General features: G+C 37.2%; 2 protein-coding genes across 2 annotated transcripts; both read right to left on the minus strand.

Moving 5' to 3' along the window:
* Positions 1-288: 288 nt before the first annotated feature.
* On the minus strand, positions 289-17,699 carry LOC140166509 (kinetochore protein spc24-like). Its single transcript, XM_072189989.1, has 6 exons — positions 17,593-17,699; positions 7,003-7,214; positions 5,559-5,701; positions 4,994-5,097; positions 2,385-2,461; positions 289-704 (listed from the first exon to the last, which is right to left on the minus strand). Exons 2-6 carry the CDS (start codon positions 7,193-7,195, stop codon positions 586-588), a joined length of 636 nt encoding a protein of 211 aa, XP_072046090.1. The 5' UTR covers positions 7,196-7,214; positions 17,593-17,699; the 3' UTR covers positions 289-585.
* LOC140166963 (uncharacterized) lies at positions 11,632-12,051 on the minus strand. Its single transcript, XM_072190447.1, has one exon. The coding sequence runs from the start codon at positions 12,049-12,051 to the stop codon at positions 11,632-11,634; it is 420 nt and encodes a 139-aa protein (XP_072046548.1).
* Positions 17,700-17,727: the final 28 nt, after the last annotated feature.

Below are 17,727 nucleotides of genomic sequence, written 5' to 3' on the forward strand. Positions count from 1 at the left end.
CTTTTTGGTATCGGAAGTCAGAGAAGATCCGATTTTTCAAGAAGAAGAAGAATTTTGACTTGGCACCCCGGGATTCGAACCTTTGACCCCTCGCATGCCAAGCGAGCGAACGCGACCGGTAGCTGCTCGGGTTATTGCTGCCCGCCAGCAATTCCGTGATCATATCACACTTCGGGTGATTGCGTCATCGCAGACCCTGGGATGCATGCATGTTATGATTTTTTCATCGTGGTATTTTGTGGTTTTTACTGGTGTTAGGGGTAATCTTAATTGATATTGACATTGAGATATGATATGATATTAGGACAAAGCATGCTTCTTGCAATGGATATATGCCCTAATGTGATCTAGCCAGTAACTATTAATACTAAGTACAAAATAGGGTTCATGAACTTCACTTCAAAGTTTAATGTGTTCAGAAGTGTGTTTTTTAACAATAAAAACAATGACGGGGTGAATGATATACACATATAGACAAGTAATTATATCTTTGCTCCTTTAGTCCTGATCAAGGTATAGTTGATTAAACAGTATAAGAATACAGTAGTATTTATAAATGATGAAAACAAGCAATAATTTGTCTGGCTACTTTTGCGGTGCAGCAACAGCTTCTATCAAGTCCCACAGGTAATTAGTGATGAAAAACTTGGAGTGTTGTTTGCTGTCCAGAGAGAACGGCCTCACATCCTTCTTGCTACATACATCTGAAGGGAATCAAGATTAAGGAAAATGCACTGTGGATAAACAATGATATACAAGGATGAGTTACATGTTACAACAACAACAACAACAACAACAACGACAACAACAACAACAACAACAAGATTTTTGAACAGTACAAAAACAAGATTTTTGAACAGTACAAAAACATCCATCAGAAGACACTACTGTCTCAATTAAAACTTCAGCTACTACTACATGCACAGAAAGTATAACATCATAAAAGACAACAAGAAGCAGAAGCATCTAACAAAAAGCTACAATGAATATGCAGTAACTGAAGAAGTCTCTAAGACCTGCCAACCTTTGAGATCACAAAACTGTATTCTGAAACCCCAAAAGTCGTATTTTCATTATTTCCAAAAATATCAATCATTGACAAGCTTACGTACAATCAGCCACTGTAAGTGTGAGTGATGCTAAAAATCCACACTACAAATTACATATATTGGAGTGCACGATTTTCTCCTTTCAAAGACAACTGTATGAATTTCCATTTCACCAAATAGTCTGGTTTGAAGGATTGCGTCCTTTAACCCTAACACTGGACCCTGCTTTTTGGGATCGGAAGTCAAAGAAGATCCGAAAAAGTCAAGGAGAAGAAGAATTTTTGACATGGCACCCCCGGGATTCGAACCTATGACCCCTTGCATGCCAACCGCACGATCACGGACCGGTAGCTACATCGGGTTATTGCTGCCCGCCAGCAATTCCGTGCTCATATAACACTTAGGCTGATTGCGCCATCGCAGACCCTGGGATTTATGCATGCGCAGAATTTTTCATCGAAGATTTTTGGGTGTTAGGGTTAACATAGGCTCTAATCTGGAAAAATACATCTTAGTTAACCTAACACTGGACCCTGCTTTTTGGGATCGGAAGACAAAGAAGATCCGAAAAAGTCAAGGAGAAGAAGAATTTTGACTTGGCACCCCGAGATTCGAACCTATGACCCTCGCATGCCAACCGCATACGATCACGGACCGGTAGCTACACAGGTTATTGCTGCCCGGCCAGCAATTCCGTGCTCATATAACACTTAGGCTGAGTGATTGCGTCATCGCAGTCCCTGGGATTCATGCATGCGCAGAATTTTTTGGTCAATGGCCAAAACCATATTTTTTTTGGAAAAAACATAAGCCTGTATTTTTAACGAATTAACATTATGAAATACGGGGAAACATACAAGTTGGCAGGTCTGGTCTCTTAAATTGACTCATAGATGAAGCATTCTTGATGGCATCTACATGTAGCAGAGGGTTCCACAACTTGACTTTAAGGCCATTATGTTAAAAGGCTCGACTGTACATCTTAGATCATGGACAACTACATGTATAAGAAAACTCCATTTAATAGAATAATTGTCTTTCAATCAACCAACCTACTGAAACGCCAAGCCATGCTGCAAATGTTACGTGGTATGTTAGTCCAAAATTTTCACACAACATTTTTAACATTATTATCAATGCAAATAATTTACAAAACATTAAAATTCCATAGAAATCACCCCTGGTTGGTTTTTTGGCTGTTTCTCCATTCGCAGTCGTGTCCAGAAATGCCTCCTTTTGAAGTACCATGTCACAAATATCAAGTGCAACTTTAACTGAAACCTTGAAAAAGAATCCCATCTCACAAAACATGATTTGATCAATTTCAAAGGATACATCCTTTCACTTCATCTGGCTTGGCGGTGTAATCCCAGTTGAGTTTGGTAGCGCAGCCATACAAGCCTACATTATATCTGTGGGCAAATCAAATTGCATCAAGTATAAAGATTTGGGTTATTCCAGTTGAAATCTATACATCCTTATGGAACACATGACTTCAAAGTTTAATCTTCCACACCAGGAGTGTGAATTTCTAATGACATTTCCTGCCTCTATTTGAAATCTACACCACCTGTGTGGGAGATCCTCAGACTACTACAGACTATTTATCAACAGTCAAAGCCCCCATGCATTGTATGCTGTGAATTGATGCATAATCATGAGGGGTGATCATTTGATTGTGCTGTGTCTAACAATCACACCAGCTTTGTGTGCCTTCGTCTATACACCATAGAGCTTTGTGTGTCTTCACGTTTACAACCGCAAAAATATGCAGTTCATGCGTAGCCGTTTTGCCTGTCACATTTCGTGGAACAATCGGCCCTCATTAGCGGGTGATGCTGAGACTGACTGTTTGGAGTTTGTCTATATCTCTTTCGTCCATGGGGAGATCATTAAGGTAATGTCTTCCATAGGGAGTGTATGAATTTCAACTGGAATAGCCAATTATGCACAATAATCTGCAATGTCTATCTCTAAAACATATCAGCCTTCTGATTAGTATTGTGTGATATGGTCAAGGGAAATGAATTGTCTGATATCAAATAAATTGATTTGGATATCATGGGAATAAAGTAGACCAATAGGCTATTCCAGTTGAAATACATACACCCCTTATGGAAGACATGAACTTAATCTTCACCCAACAAGGGGTGCAGATTACAAATGAAGTCCCCCATTCCAGCAAACTCAATTGAAATTCCCTGTGCAGAAGATTAAGGTCATGTCATCCATAGAGGGTGTATGGATTTCAACTAGAATATCCCATTCTGGGAACAAATCAGACTAATTTGTGACACGATCTGGTCCATGGGGGCCAAAGGAGGCATTTTTGAAAATTGAGTTACTGTAATCATTACACTATACATACAATAGGCTATCATTTACCGAAAACACCAAAGGTCTAGCATACTTGGTTATTAAGTTATGAAGTTTTTTGATGTCTATTTTCTTATGTATTTTATTGTTTATTTACTCCATATTTTGACCTTTATCTCAGTTTCAAATTTGCCGCCTTTGGCCCCCATGGACCAGATCGTGTCACATTTGTAAGTCTTTCATAGATTTCTGTTCGATTAAAGAATTGTCATTTTAGTAAACAGATGTTCAATCCAGATTTTACAATCCACATGAATGCATGATGCCAACTTGATAGGGACTCATAGCCCTTGATCCTATCACAGTTGATGATTACAAGCAACATGTTTAGGCACCAGAAACAAATTAATTCGATCTTTAGATTGACCGTCAATGGTGCTTCGATGCTTGTTATTAATGAACTATCAACTAATTAATCAGATTTAACGCTAAATTTATATTGGTCAATATCCCTACAGGTACAAATTACTATTTTATCACAATTAACAATTGTAAATTAATTGATTTAATAAATAATAAGCATCGACCAAGCATCGATGGTCAATCGAAAGATCTAATTTGCATCTATTACCTTAATGTAGCAACTTTGACCTCTACTGCATCAGCTGTATACAGGACTGAAGGCTTGAAGTCAAAGGGACAGAATTTCTCATGGCTCATAAATTTACCCAACTCTATTATGCACCTTGGATAGAGCAGAAGTCTGAATTATTCAAGAGACCTTGCCAATTAAATTCAGATTTTATTTTTACAGGTCAATACCCAAGCAAGTTTTCCACCACTGGGAACTGAACCCAAGACCTCATGCACCAGAAGTAAGAATTCTATACCACTGGGCCAGCTTTGACGTGAACATGTATTGATAAAATTGACAGAGATGGGAACTCGGCTGTTGTGTTCTGTTGAACAACACCTGTGACCTTTGCTCATCAAACTATTTATCAATTGTTCTCAGATGTCATATCTTGTGTAGTTAATGTTCCTAAAATATATTAAGTTCTTACCGGCAGGTTTTGGAATATCAGCATTGTGACACCCAGAGGGCAGATCATTTTTCATACATGATATTTTAGGCAATTTTGACCATACTTTTTGCGATATGGATGTCATGCATTGTACTAATATCACACATTTGCCAAACGCTACATGCACAAACCTTAACATTTACCAAAATGCTGAAGGGAAGCCAATTGTGATGCGATCAAGCAAAATGAGTCTGATGTCGATCAAAATCATTATCATTATCAATCTCATTATATGAGCCATTCTCAGAGCTCTATTTTGCTGAAAACCCTATCATAATCAGACTTATGGTTCTAGAGATATGGCCATTTTAGTGTTGCTCAGAACAATAAAATACAAAGGAAGTAGTTGAATACTATTATTGATTATATCTCAAAATCAATATTCCCGACATCCGACTCATTTTGCTTGATCGCATCACAATTGTGGTCCCCATTGTGACAATCCATAATGGGGGAGGGGCTTCCCATAAATGCATGATACTCTCCTGCAGTAAACACTTTAAAAACTGTCTGTGTCAGAAAGATAAGCAGTATATACCATACCTTGTTTTGGGCATAATCTCTGTGGTTTCCTCTTTCACTACATCTCTTTGTTCTTGTAACCTTTGTTGTTCTTCTTCAAGTTGGTCTAATTGACCCTGTAAAGCTGTGCAGTTATGGTCAAGGAAAATTGAGCAAATATATCACATTCAACTGCAGAGCAACTTAGGTGGATTCATGAAAGAGATATGTACAAGAAAAATGGGAAGCAAAAAACAAGTCCTAGATTGTAATGTACATACGTAACAAAACTCCGCAGCTCCGTAGGTCAGGTACTCTACTAAGGATAAAAGCAACGAGTTCCTTTAAAGTGGTTTGAATATTGTAATCTGAGACACAGAGAAGGATTTGTTGGAAAATAAATCTTCATTAACAATGTGAGTGAGACATGATCACTTCAAAATCAGCAAATACTTTGTGCCTTTTGGGTTTCATTGGAGATCATTATCCTGTCTCCAAATTTCTACCATATATTTCAACTTTCAGGTAAAAATAGACGGGACTATAATCAGTTGGAGTTGTTAAAGTAGTGGTAGTGAATTTGAACTTGAAATGATCACAAAGGATATCTACACTCTTTCTCCATGACATTTTTCTGCTTTGATTTTTCTTCCAATACTTTGCCTGCTTCCATAAGCTCTTGGTTGACTTCTTGATTGGCTTGGTTACTCATTACAATAGCCTGTTCTTTATCTTTCAATGATACATAACCTGCAGAAAATGATAATCCAATATGAGTGAAAGAAAGTAAGAGAGAGAAACTATATACATAATAATAATAATAATATTTTATTTTTATATAGCGCAATACATCAAGCGATCACAAAGCGCTTTACAGCAATAAAACAAAGATATACCGGTAAATGTACAAGATTTTTTAGAATTACAAGACATAAAAACATAAGAAGGCAAATATATAGAAATACCAGAATTAGCAAAAAGATACACAAATAAATCAAATAAAAGACCTGAAACAAAATATATTGCAAGAGGGAAATGCATGAAGCATTGGAGAACAAAGACCGACAAATGCAATATATACATAATATACATAATTATGTATAGTCATATACATGACATGCTTAAAAGAAAGACCACAGTCATACATAGTAATGTAAACAGGTGCTGCACTGAGTTTATAGGTGCTGAACAATATCGTTTATTATACAACCATATTGTCAAAAACAACAAGGGAAGCATTATGTAACCCAATACAAACACTTCCAACTGAAGTTGGAGGTCAAACTTTTATACTTCCTTGAAGACAATCGTGCCACTTAAATTTTGTGCCGTTCCAGCGTCAGTGCCGGCTACACCGAACAGCATAGCTACAACCAACCCTGCATACATGTTTTTTCATGAATCATTTCACTTTAACTGTAAAATTCATACAAGGACAAATTTATATAAACTGTTTTATCATTAATTACCAGTGAATTATAATATCATACCAGTATTGAAACTAAAGTCTGCACAAAAAGTAACTCAGCTTTTATAAATACGCCTAGATAGATTCAAAACTAATAATTGTTTTCACAATATTTCAACATAAAACGAAGGATGATTTATGTACGCGCATTTTGATACCCCATTTGTCCAATGTTGTTCAATATTGACAAATACAGCAGTGTTTTGAAAGAAAAATACCCCAATTTAAAAGTTGCAGTTATTTGTATTGATTTGAAGTACATTGTAAGCGTGAAGATTATGGCGGGCTTTACGTGTTTACAGTGCTGGCATTATAACCATTGATCGCTGTAAACGGCAACTTTTAAATTCGGGTATTTTTCTGTAAAAGCACTACTGTGTTGTGTTGTTAATATTGAACGACATTTGATGAATGGGATATATCAAAATGCGTGTAAATAAATCATCCTTCTCTCTATGTTGAAATATTGTGAAAACAATTATTAGTTTTGAATCTATAGGCGTATTGATAACAGCCGAGTTACTTTTTGTGCAGACTTTACATACATTGTGTACATAAAACTGAGAACAGTATGATTGGTTACCTTGTATAATTTTCTTGAGGTTGTGAGTCTGTACTTCTTCCAACTCTTGAAGCCTTTCTCGAAGTTGCCCACTCTCCTGAAGCTGCATCATGTCACTCTGTTCCCCAAGAAGGCGAACTAGCTGATCCATAGCTCCATGGGCATCATTGGCTTCAATGCAGTCAATAACTTGATTAATTGTTGATGCTGTCATTATTGGAAGGTTGGTGTTTCTGTAAATGATGATTGAAACACAATAAGTGCTATTTTAATACAATGTAGATTAACGTTTTGAACCCCTTCAAAAAACCAGATTTTGACTCCTGCGGAAATAATGGTTTGGTCCCGATGTATATCGATATTTTGTTGAGATCGATATGGGTTGCTACGTGCGCTTTGTCCGTTTGTTTATTATGGGCACAATCAGCGATCATGAGGCCAATCAGCGATCTTGGCAAGGCTTGGTTCCTTCTGTTTGGGCATACCACAATTATTCTGCCAACATTCACGCAGACAATTCATAAGAATTTTTTTCTCCCACCCACCACTCCCAATTACAAGGAGGACATTTAAAGCCATCAAGAAAAAGTTAGTAATCACTGGAATGCCCTGCCCCCCTCGGTCATCGAGGCACCTTCTACACCATCCTTTAAAGAAAGGCTCAAAGAACATTTAACCCAGCGCATACCTGCCAACATTGAAAACCTAGAAAACAGAGTCCATGGTGATTCGCGCCCGTAGTATCGCCTCTGACGGCGGCGGGGGGCGGGGGGGGGGGGTACAGATGCCGCTTAAGGTCCCTGGTGGGGTCCAGAGGCAAAGCCCCGGTGGGGGTCGTGGGGGGCGAAGCCCCTGAAGCTAGAGGGTTTCTACACTGTACAAACCCTTAAATAAGCCCCTTCACAGAAGACACATTTTATAAACACCTCAAAAGAAATAAGCCCCCCTCTGAACATGTCGTCATAACATCGTAAGGTTTCATTTTGTACCAACAAAACTAACTTTGAAATAATTATATGACTGTTTACTAAGTGATGTGTGAAAATGAGAGATTTCAATGACTTCAGGGCTGAATGAGCCTAAATTGAAGGCAAAAACTGCCCTTTTCAAAAGTCACAAAGTAGGCCTATGCTTGTCACAAAAGTTGATTCATGGCTTGTTACTAATGGAAAACCCCATGTGTTTGAGTGCAGTTTAAAATCCTCACCAAGTGAACATTTACTGTAATGTGTATCGATTCTTGATCATTCAGCCATGCAAATCCCCTTGGTGCAGAGTTCAGCACAGTGAGTTGTAAGATGGTCAGTTCCATTCCTTGTCCCAATACGCCTTGCAGTTAACAAGCATAGGCCTACTTTGTGACTTTTGGAAAGGGCACTTTTGTCTTCAATTTAGGCTCATTCAGCCCTGAAGTCATGGAAATCTCTCATTTTCACACAGCACTTAGTAAACAGTCATATAATTATTTCAAAGTTAGTTTTGTTGGTACAAAACGAAACCTTACGATGTTATGATGACATGTTCAGAGGGAGACTTATTTCTTTTGAGGTGTTTAGAAAAAACAACAATAAAGAACAAGGTGAAAATGAAGCCCTAGGCTTTTATACACTTTGGGGAGGGATTTATACTCCATATCTAGCAACAATTTCAACACATATTTGATGACTACCACCTTTGAAAAAAATGTGAAAAAACATTCTGGGACCTGTTTTTATAAGTTTGAAAAATATGCTTCCTTCACACAGAAAATGTGCTTTTAAAAATGCAGTTTCCTATACTTTTGTACATAACGATCATTCGTTGAAGCGATTTTTGGCTTTATAACAAGGCCTCACGTGACTGATAGGACATTGATATGATGCGCAATACAAAGGTAAAAATTTTTTTTTTTAATCCATTTTTTCTTAATTTCTTCAAAGTTTTTGGCGACTTTGGAGAACCTCTACCTATTCTGAAGGTTTGCATTTGAGGAGGGATTTATCATTTCACCACATATTTGATGACTACAACCTTTGAAAAAATGTGAAAAAAACCATTCTGGGACATGTTTTTACAAGTTTGAAAAATATGCTTCCTTCATATAGAAAATGTGTTTTAAAATGCAGTTTCCTATACTTTTGTACATAACGATAATTCATTGAAGCGATTTTTTGGCTTTATAACAAGGCCTACGTGACTGATAGGACACTGATATGATGCGAAATACAAAGTTACAAATTCAGAAGAAAAAAATCCATTAAAAAAAAAATATGTCAAAGTTTTTGTTGACTTTGGAGAACCACTAGACGTATTCTGAAGTGGTAGGATCATTCACAGTTAATTTTTTTTTTAAATTGGAAAAAAAATAGAAAAAAATTACAGTTTGTTATCCTTAATATGCAAACCACTAACTAATGTTTACCTCTTCAGACTTCATCTATCACATTATTATACATGCATTGATTTTCCATGCATTAATAATATGTGCTAGATGAAGAGGTAAACATTAATTAGTTAGTGGTTTGCATAGAATAACAAACTGTAATTTTTTTGTTATTTTTTTCCAATTTTTTTCAAATTTTCACATCTCAAACGCGGCACAAAATTCATAACGCGGGCGGCGGACGCTAAACTCAGAATCAAGTTTCAAGTGCCTTACTGAGAATTATGTCACCAACACACACAGTAACACATTGGTAGGTAAAATTATATAAAAAGGGATATTTAAGGGGTATTTCAGAGTGGCCTAATACAATGTTATTACGTAATGGTAAAGCTTACGTAATTTGTTTATCCCTGAAGTTAGATCTATATAGGCCTATATGCAGGCCTCGAAATAAGCCAGAATTTCTGAGGGCCATTTGGGCCCTTGATCTTAAATGTTTGAGGGCCCTCACAAATTTTTGTGGGCCCGAATTTGGGCCATTGGTTTTAACCTATGAACCACACAAAAAAGTGAGCAAATTGTCACAAATTTTGTGGGCCATTTGGGCCCGCTGAATGTGTCTTTTGTGGGCCCTCGCTGATTTTCGGGGGCCGAGGGCCCTTGGGCTCCCCTTATTTCGAGCCCTGCCTATATGAAAGGACACTAGCCACGAATGCGATTTCACTTGCCTTATTCCACTTGGGACTAGGCCTGGCATTTTCGGGTAATATTGTACCCGGGTACCCAGCACATTTTTCGAGCGGGTAACCGGGTACCCGAAATTGCAAAAAAATAAATAAATAAATAAATTTTTGTAGTGTCCCTGGACCTAGACCTAAATGCTAGGATCATTCATGGTTGACCTAAAAAAAAAAAAAAAATTCAAGATGTTTTGTTATTTTTAATATGAAAATTGATAATTTGTATTCATGTCATAGTCTATTAATGATTTCAAAATGCATTGAATTTGAATGTTTTTTTTGTTTTTTTTAATTTCGGGTAGCCGGGCAGGGTATTTCCTACCCGGGTAATGTAATCTCGGGCGGGTACCCGCTAACCCGCCACGAAAATGCCAGCCTTACTTGGGGCGTTAAGCAGTACCGTATCCGAGAAGAAGAAGAAGAATTCAAGAAACACTTCAACCACAAATGTGCACATCCATATCATTTGAAATGATGCACTTATCGGCTGCTACATGTATGCGTCTCATTTCACATAATAATAGCTAAGAATAAATAACAGACTCATCTCAAGTGGAGGTCACTTCCAATAATCACTAAGTCTCATGGATAAAGAATGTTCTCTGTATTCCTAAACCATGCGACTTGGGGATGATTTGAAGTGACCTCCACTTGAGATGAGTCTGGTATTTATTCCTAGTTATTATGTGAAATGAAACACATGTAGCAGCCGACATGTGCATCGTTTTGATATGGATGTACACAAATAACTACATCCATATCCTGCAACAAGAACTGCTATTTACTCATTTGTACCACAAACCCTATTGACTGGAATGCCCTGCCACAATCTAGGTATGCCAGGCAAACCTTAATTAACACATTTGCTAGTCAGCCAAATTCGCCTAGAACACAATACATATATTTACATAGAAATATAAAAGAACTGACCGGTCAAGGAAACCTACATAAAACTGTTGTCTATACATGTATTCTGTCGGTCCGTGCCACGTCACTTCCGGTTGATGATGCGACTCACGCGTCACGGTCGAGTGAAAACAAGTCCCTGATTCGATTTTTGTTGATGATTTCTGTCATTGGTGTTATGTAAATTTCGATCGCAAATAGTCAGTGGAATCAAACAACCGTTTCTAAGTCTTCAGAGTGGAAGAAACTTACTTGATTTACCGTTTATATACTGACAAACTTAAAATTAAATTCCATGGTCGAGTGTGGGTTTTAGCAACATCGCTATGTAGCCTCCTTCACAGCCGGTTTCTGTTGTTCATAACAAACCGTGAGCCACATGCAGTTTGGGCCCGAGACTAGAGATAGCCCGGATGTTGGACCGACAGAATATCCCATGGCCATTCCAAGTGAGTACTAGTGCAACTCAAAAGTGACATGTTTACCATTCAATGTGCCGCTGAAACCCATTCAAGTTCAAGTTCAAGTTCAGTACGGTTAAACACCCCAGGTGGGGAAAATAAACCGGATTTCGTGTGTGTGCTTTTTTTTTTTCACTATTTGTAGATTTCTTGAAGGTGTGCTTTGAAGGCTATGGGGTCAGTTATAAATTGTTATTGATGATTCTGGCAGTGAGTTCCATTCGGTGACAGCCCTTGGTAGAAATGAGAATTTGTAGGTGTCCTTTGATGGTTGTGGTGGTATGAAGGCTTTGCTGTGATTATTCCTGGTGGAGCGTGTTACCGGGTGCAGTAGGGTTTGGACCGGGATGGCTAGGTGACCTTCGTAGGCTTTCTGGAACTGGCTGAGACGCGAGATTTTCCATCTGGTAGATAGAAGTGGCCACTCCAGATCCGTCATCATGTCGGTGACACTGCTCCGCCTGTCATAGATGTTTTTAACAAAGCGGGCAGCCCTGCGCTGAACAGCTTCAAGTTGGTATATTTGGTCCGCGGTGTAAGGGTCCCAGACTGCAGCGCAGTACTCCATGGAAGGTCGTACCAATGATTTATAAGCCATGTTCTTGATATCTTCAGTGCATCCCCGTAGATTTCGTTTTATAAAACCCAGTGATCTGTTAGCTTTTGCAGCTACTTGATTGATATGATTTTTCCATTTCATACAGGTTAATGTCAGCAAGTGAATTTTGTATTGGGGACTGATTAGGATTATTCCCACTTGGTCCTCCCGTCGTCGGACTAGGCTTGATTCTTGTAACTTGTAGGTATGCCAGGTGAATTCAAATTTGCCATCAAACTGCCTCATTTTATATATCAAATTAAAGCCCCCCTTGAGTAAAGAAAGCCAAAACTGAAAACCTTTTTTTTCATAGCACTTTCCGTAGCAAAGTTACATCTTGTCAAAGATTGACTTTCATCAAAAAGATTCAGCTAGCAAAATTCCCAAAAAAGCATTTCGGTGGTGTTTCTAGATCTTAGTCTCATGTTGATAGCAGCTTTTTTAATGGAACTGCTATCAAAATCCCTCTAAAATTCCATGTGCGAGTGACTTATCACCATAAAAAATCATATGATAAGGATAATTCACTGAGCAGAGTGCATTAGTCAAGATAATCGCATTTGAGACCGTGGGGTTATTGCATTTAGCTCGAGCCGTTAGGCTCGAGAGCTAAATGCAATAACTCTGATCAAGTGCGATTATCTTGACGAATGCACTTCATGCAAGTAATTATCCCTCATACACTTCAAGGGCATCACTTATAATAAAAGAAACACAGTAAAATATGATTAATATTAATTTTTTTAGTCTAAAAATTATTAAAACATGTATTAAAAACACTGGTCAATGACCTGTCTCCACTATCTGTTTATTTTCTCGTCATAGTCAGTTTGATGTCTGCTTATATAACTGTTAATAATGGTGTTACATTGAGCGTGTTTAGAGTGGCTGTATACGGAAAGATTATCATTATCATTGCAATTGCTTTCGCCGTACTTTTACGCTTATATATACGCTAAATAATAGCTAAGCTGGTTAACTATAAACACGCTCATTAAGTACCCCAGAATCTACTCCCTAAAACAAATTGATCAATTGCTGATTGATACCGTAATAATAACAATGATTTTACAAGTGCGATTGGAAATACATTGACTCATCTTTATGTCAAATTTCTATAGAATTACGATCCAGGTGTTTAGTTCAAATCATCTTCTAGATGATGCATGGAGTAATACAATTACCTTTTGAATTATAAAGACACATAATTTAAATATCAAAGCAGTGGTAATTTGGCAGAATGCGCTCCTCACTGGCTCCTCATTCAGCTACTTGTGCCCGAGAGGAAACATCTTCAACACAAACCTTTGCATGTTTACACTATGGAAGTTACCAATAATTTAGGCCTATCACTGTCTTCGATGTACAAAGTAAATTATAGTACCAATTGTTTCCGACATATCTGGACATATATATGATATGACTGGATAATATCAGCGAGCATGGTGGTTGAGGAAGGAAATACAACAAGAAGGAAAACAGAAGTAACGAACAATGTCCCGTGATCAAGATCGCTCGACGAAAAGGTAAGAATCACTTTATTAAAGTTTTTAAAAACATTAGGCCTTGCAATTCATTAAAGCCATGCCGTGATACCGAAAGCGGACGAATTTCATGGAATCGGAGGTAGAAAACGGAAAACAGAGCTTCATAAATAAAATTGAAATAATTGACAAAAGTGAATAAAATACTAAGAAAAATATCCAAAAAATGTGTCTGTTGTTGTTTTCAATCAAACAAACGTGTAAAAAGTGCGTATAACTTCTTAAAACGACAAAACATGGTAAAACGGACAAAACACGATAAGTCATAAGAAAAGCGGCAAAAACGTGGAAAGTGACATAGAGAAACCGGAATTTCGAAAGTAGAACACAGCAAACTTCAAGCTTTATATTCAATACATGCATGTATTTCGGCTGATCACACAACAAAATTTAGGATTTAAAGATGTAGGCTTATACGTGTAATATAAACTGGGATATTAATATCAGCAAAAAGCTCTGTTTTTTCTCATTACTATGATTACCCGGGTAGGCCTATTAACATATATAACGGTCGCGACGTGTTTCGTTTCATAAGTAGGCCTATAATGTCCAAAAGAATTGATCAAAAGTGGTAACCACCACCACCACCACCTAAAGTAGTATCCTCCAATTGGGTAAAACTAAAGCAATACACCTCAAAAATGGGAACAGAGTAATTTAATTGTAAGCCTAAAAGTAAGAGAAAAGAAAAGTTAAAAAAGCGAAAGTAAACGGAACAATTACACACGCTTACCACCCAAATTCAAACAAATATTGTATCAATGATTATGATACTAAGACACAATTAACTTTTACAAAGACACCCAATTTTAATTGGTCAGTTGAAAACGTGATCAAAGACATGACAGAACAGTCTTGTTATAGGCCTATCGTCGGACCTAGGGCTTCTAAAATACAACTTCTTTCTCGCTGTTGTGTCGATGAATCTCTTTTACCTGTTTGGACTAAAATTCGGTGAAATTGAACAACACATAATTTAATAGAATTGACGCTAACAGAAAGTGTTGAAATGTGAAAGCATGTTAGCTCATGACCCATTCCATGTCAACTCCAGGGATGTGCACCGCAGCACCTCTTCAATTTTTTCTTTTTCTGTGTGGTGGTAGATATTGATGAGAAAGTAAAATCCGAAAATTTGAGCTTCATACTCCATTTCGTTTTCCCGTGGCATCAATTTGAAATTTAGGGGTCAGCATAAAAAATGTGTCGTAACGCGAAAGACGACGTTTGGAGGTCCATAAATGTATAAAGGGAACCCTTTACAACTTTGAAAAGTATGTATCCTGTGATACTTATTTGTGTAGAATTCAAATCTGGCATCAGAAAACTTGTACCTCCTTTACTCTAAAAGATATAGGGCCATCAAAATGCAACTTCGTCCAGCCAGGACCAACTTTGGGGGGGGTCAGAACTCCAAAAGTAAAAATAATTTTATTGTCCATTTTTTTGTTTTGCCAGTCAGAGCCCTTTGGTAGGACATTACTCTTATCCAATATTGAGCCTATTAGAATACTTTTAGCTGAGATATTACCCATGCAAAACCCCAATTGTACATTTTTTGTACATTTTGACCCCCCTGAAAACCAATGTCAGACAATTTGATCCACCATCAACTTCAGGTATGTTGAAAATATGTCCTTGGACAGCATTTCTGAGAGATATTGGCTTGGGGTCTCGATGGCTTCAACACATTAGTTAGGTTTGCATTCTCCATAGACTTGTACACATTTTTGATTTCGCATGTATAATGACTTTATGTACAAGTCTATGGAGAATGCAAACCTAACTAATGTGTTGAAGCCATCGAGACCCCAAGCCAATATCTCTCAGAAATTCTACACAAATAAGTATCAGACATATCGAATTGCATTCTGAATACGAAGAATGTCTTTCTGATATCAATAATTTTCATTTTTTGAAATTCACGATATGGTACAAATTTTATGACAAATTATTAAAATTTGATATTTTTCACATTTTTGATATATAACAGTCCTCGAAGTAAATCTTATAAATCTAATGATATATTCTAGTGTATGTAGCTGGGAGGAAAAGCCGACGATCAATTGAAAATTTTGACCTTTCATATCGAAGATATGGATTTTTTCCCCCAAAAGACCAATTTGTTTGCTGTTTTGGGAAAAAATCCATATCTTCAATACGAAAGGTCAACATTTTTGATTGATCGTCGGCTTTTCATCCCACCTACATACACTTTAAGTATAAATCATCAGATTTATAAAGTTTACTTCGAGTACTGTTAAATATCAAAAATATCAATTTTTAATCATTTGCCATAAAATGTGTATTACATTGCTAATTTAAAAAATCTAAATTATTTGATATCAGAAGGACATTCTTCAGTATTCAGAATGCAATTCGATAGGCCTATGTCTGATGTGCTCTAATGTCACACAATAAATACTGTCCAAAGGTTCATACCCCACCCCTTAAGTACAACTTACAATAATATCTGAAGGTTATTGACGTCATAATTCGATAATATGTGTGTTTACTTCGAATGATGTATTCATCTGTTGTTGGCAATTGATTTTCTTCAAGTAGTTTAATCTATTGTTTATTATCTATTGTTATTCTGTGTATTGTATTTTACTTATCAATCTCTTGGTGTTTCTAGAGGTTTGCTTGAGGTTATAAAAGGTCAGCGTGCACGTATTATCTAGATTCTTTTGTTTAGCGTGTACGTTATCTAGATTCTTTTGTTTAGCGTGCAGGTTTATATAATTTGTGCACGCTGACTTCAGATGACCTCGCTGAAGAGTGATTCGTAAAATATAATGCACTGGACAACAATGGATACTAAACAATAGAGTGATGCACTAGAAGTGTATATTTGGGTTAAGTGAAGTATAGACAACATATTTATATGTAGGTTTCCTTCTTAGGCCAGTTCTTTTATATTTCTATGTAAATTATGTATTGTGTTCTAGGCGAATTTGACTGACTAGCAAATGTGTTAACTAAGGTTTGCCTGGGATACCTAGTTCACCACGTAAACTTGTATGGCTCAAAATTCGGACCGCTCGCCATTAAGTTTACTGCTTTCTGTGTTTTGAAATTGGTTGACGTTTTAATGATCCCCGATTTCCGGTCGATTATTTTAGCTGTGTCACGTCACATGCATGACGCTACTGGGTACCAGCGAAACTTCAGGAAAAAAAATCGCGATCGCCGATAACGATGTGATTATGGGACTTACATAAGATTACAGAGAGATATTTCTTGCCAAAATTTGACCATTTCTAGGTAGCTTGGCCCTACTTTGTCTGCGTTATATGAAAAAGGACAGTCTTAAGTAAGCAAATGTGCAACGCTTTTGATGTTTTGATGTTTTGGAAGACTGGGAGGGATCAGAACAAAAAAATGATGGAGCGTATTCTTGACTGTGTAATATTCCTTCAACCAGTTGCCGTGCGGTAACAGTCTTATACGATGGACAGATAGTATCAGTTTATGAATGACATCGTATAAGTTCCTTGTACTACTGGGATACCTAGGCTATAGTGCCGTACTATTACGCTGACTTTCGTATTCGGCGAGGAGGACGATTTCGACCTCCTGGTTTGTTTACAAACAGAGAGGTAGACAAAAAAGCGTTCCGCTGCGTGTCCAAACACTCAAGTATCAGAAGGATGGTCCACAATAGCGTGATTCACGTAACCTGAATAGGGATTAAAAGCTGTCACGTCATAGAACCATGTGCTTCTATTGTCCAATTTGCCATCAAGATTTCATATGGAAACAGTTCAGACCCAGTACAAGATCATGTCAGAAATTAATATTTTGTTCTGGGTCTGATTATTCGGACTAGGATCGGATACCTATAACTTGTACTGGTCATGCTAGTTGTAACTTGTAAGCTTACCTGTTTCATTTTTTATTTTATTTATGCATTTTCCCTCAATCTAAAATCTACTGTTTCAAGTTTCAGTGGCAATTATATCATCCAAGTTTTAACCAAAACAATCTTACTCACCCGTTGTACTCGAAATAGTCTTTCAAATTTGTCTACGACGTTTCAATGGTATAAAAACTGGCTGAAAAAAAAGTAAACACAATCACTTTGAAACTCACCGCTTTCATTAACTTGACCCTTGACCTTTTTGTCATT

The sequence above is a fragment of the Amphiura filiformis genome, chromosome 12 (genome assembly GCF_039555335.1).
Source record: "Amphiura filiformis chromosome 12, Afil_fr2py, whole genome shotgun sequence".
NCBI lineage: Eukaryota > Metazoa > Echinodermata > Ophiuroidea > Amphilepidida > Amphiuridae > Amphiura > Amphiura filiformis.

What these genes read in the sequence shown, in the direction of transcription:
- LOC140166963 (XM_072190447.1), bottom strand. Translation starts at nt 12,051, where the DNA reads ATGGCTTATAAATCATTGGTACGACCTTCCATGGAGTACTGCGCTGCA.
- LOC140166509 (XM_072189989.1), bottom strand. Translation starts at nt 7,195, where the DNA reads ATGACAGCATCAACAATTAATCAAGTTATTGACTGCATTGAAGCCAAT. An exon ending in GAGATTATGCCCAAAACAAG is followed by an intron (nt 2,462 to 4,993) that starts GTATGGTATATA and finishes ATTTGCCCACAG; the next exon opens with ATATAATGTAGGCTTGTATG. An exon ending in GCCAGATGAAGTGAAAGGAT is followed by an intron (nt 705 to 2,384) that starts GTATCCTTTGAA and finishes GATTCCCTTCAG; the next exon opens with ATGTATGTAGCAAGAAGGAT.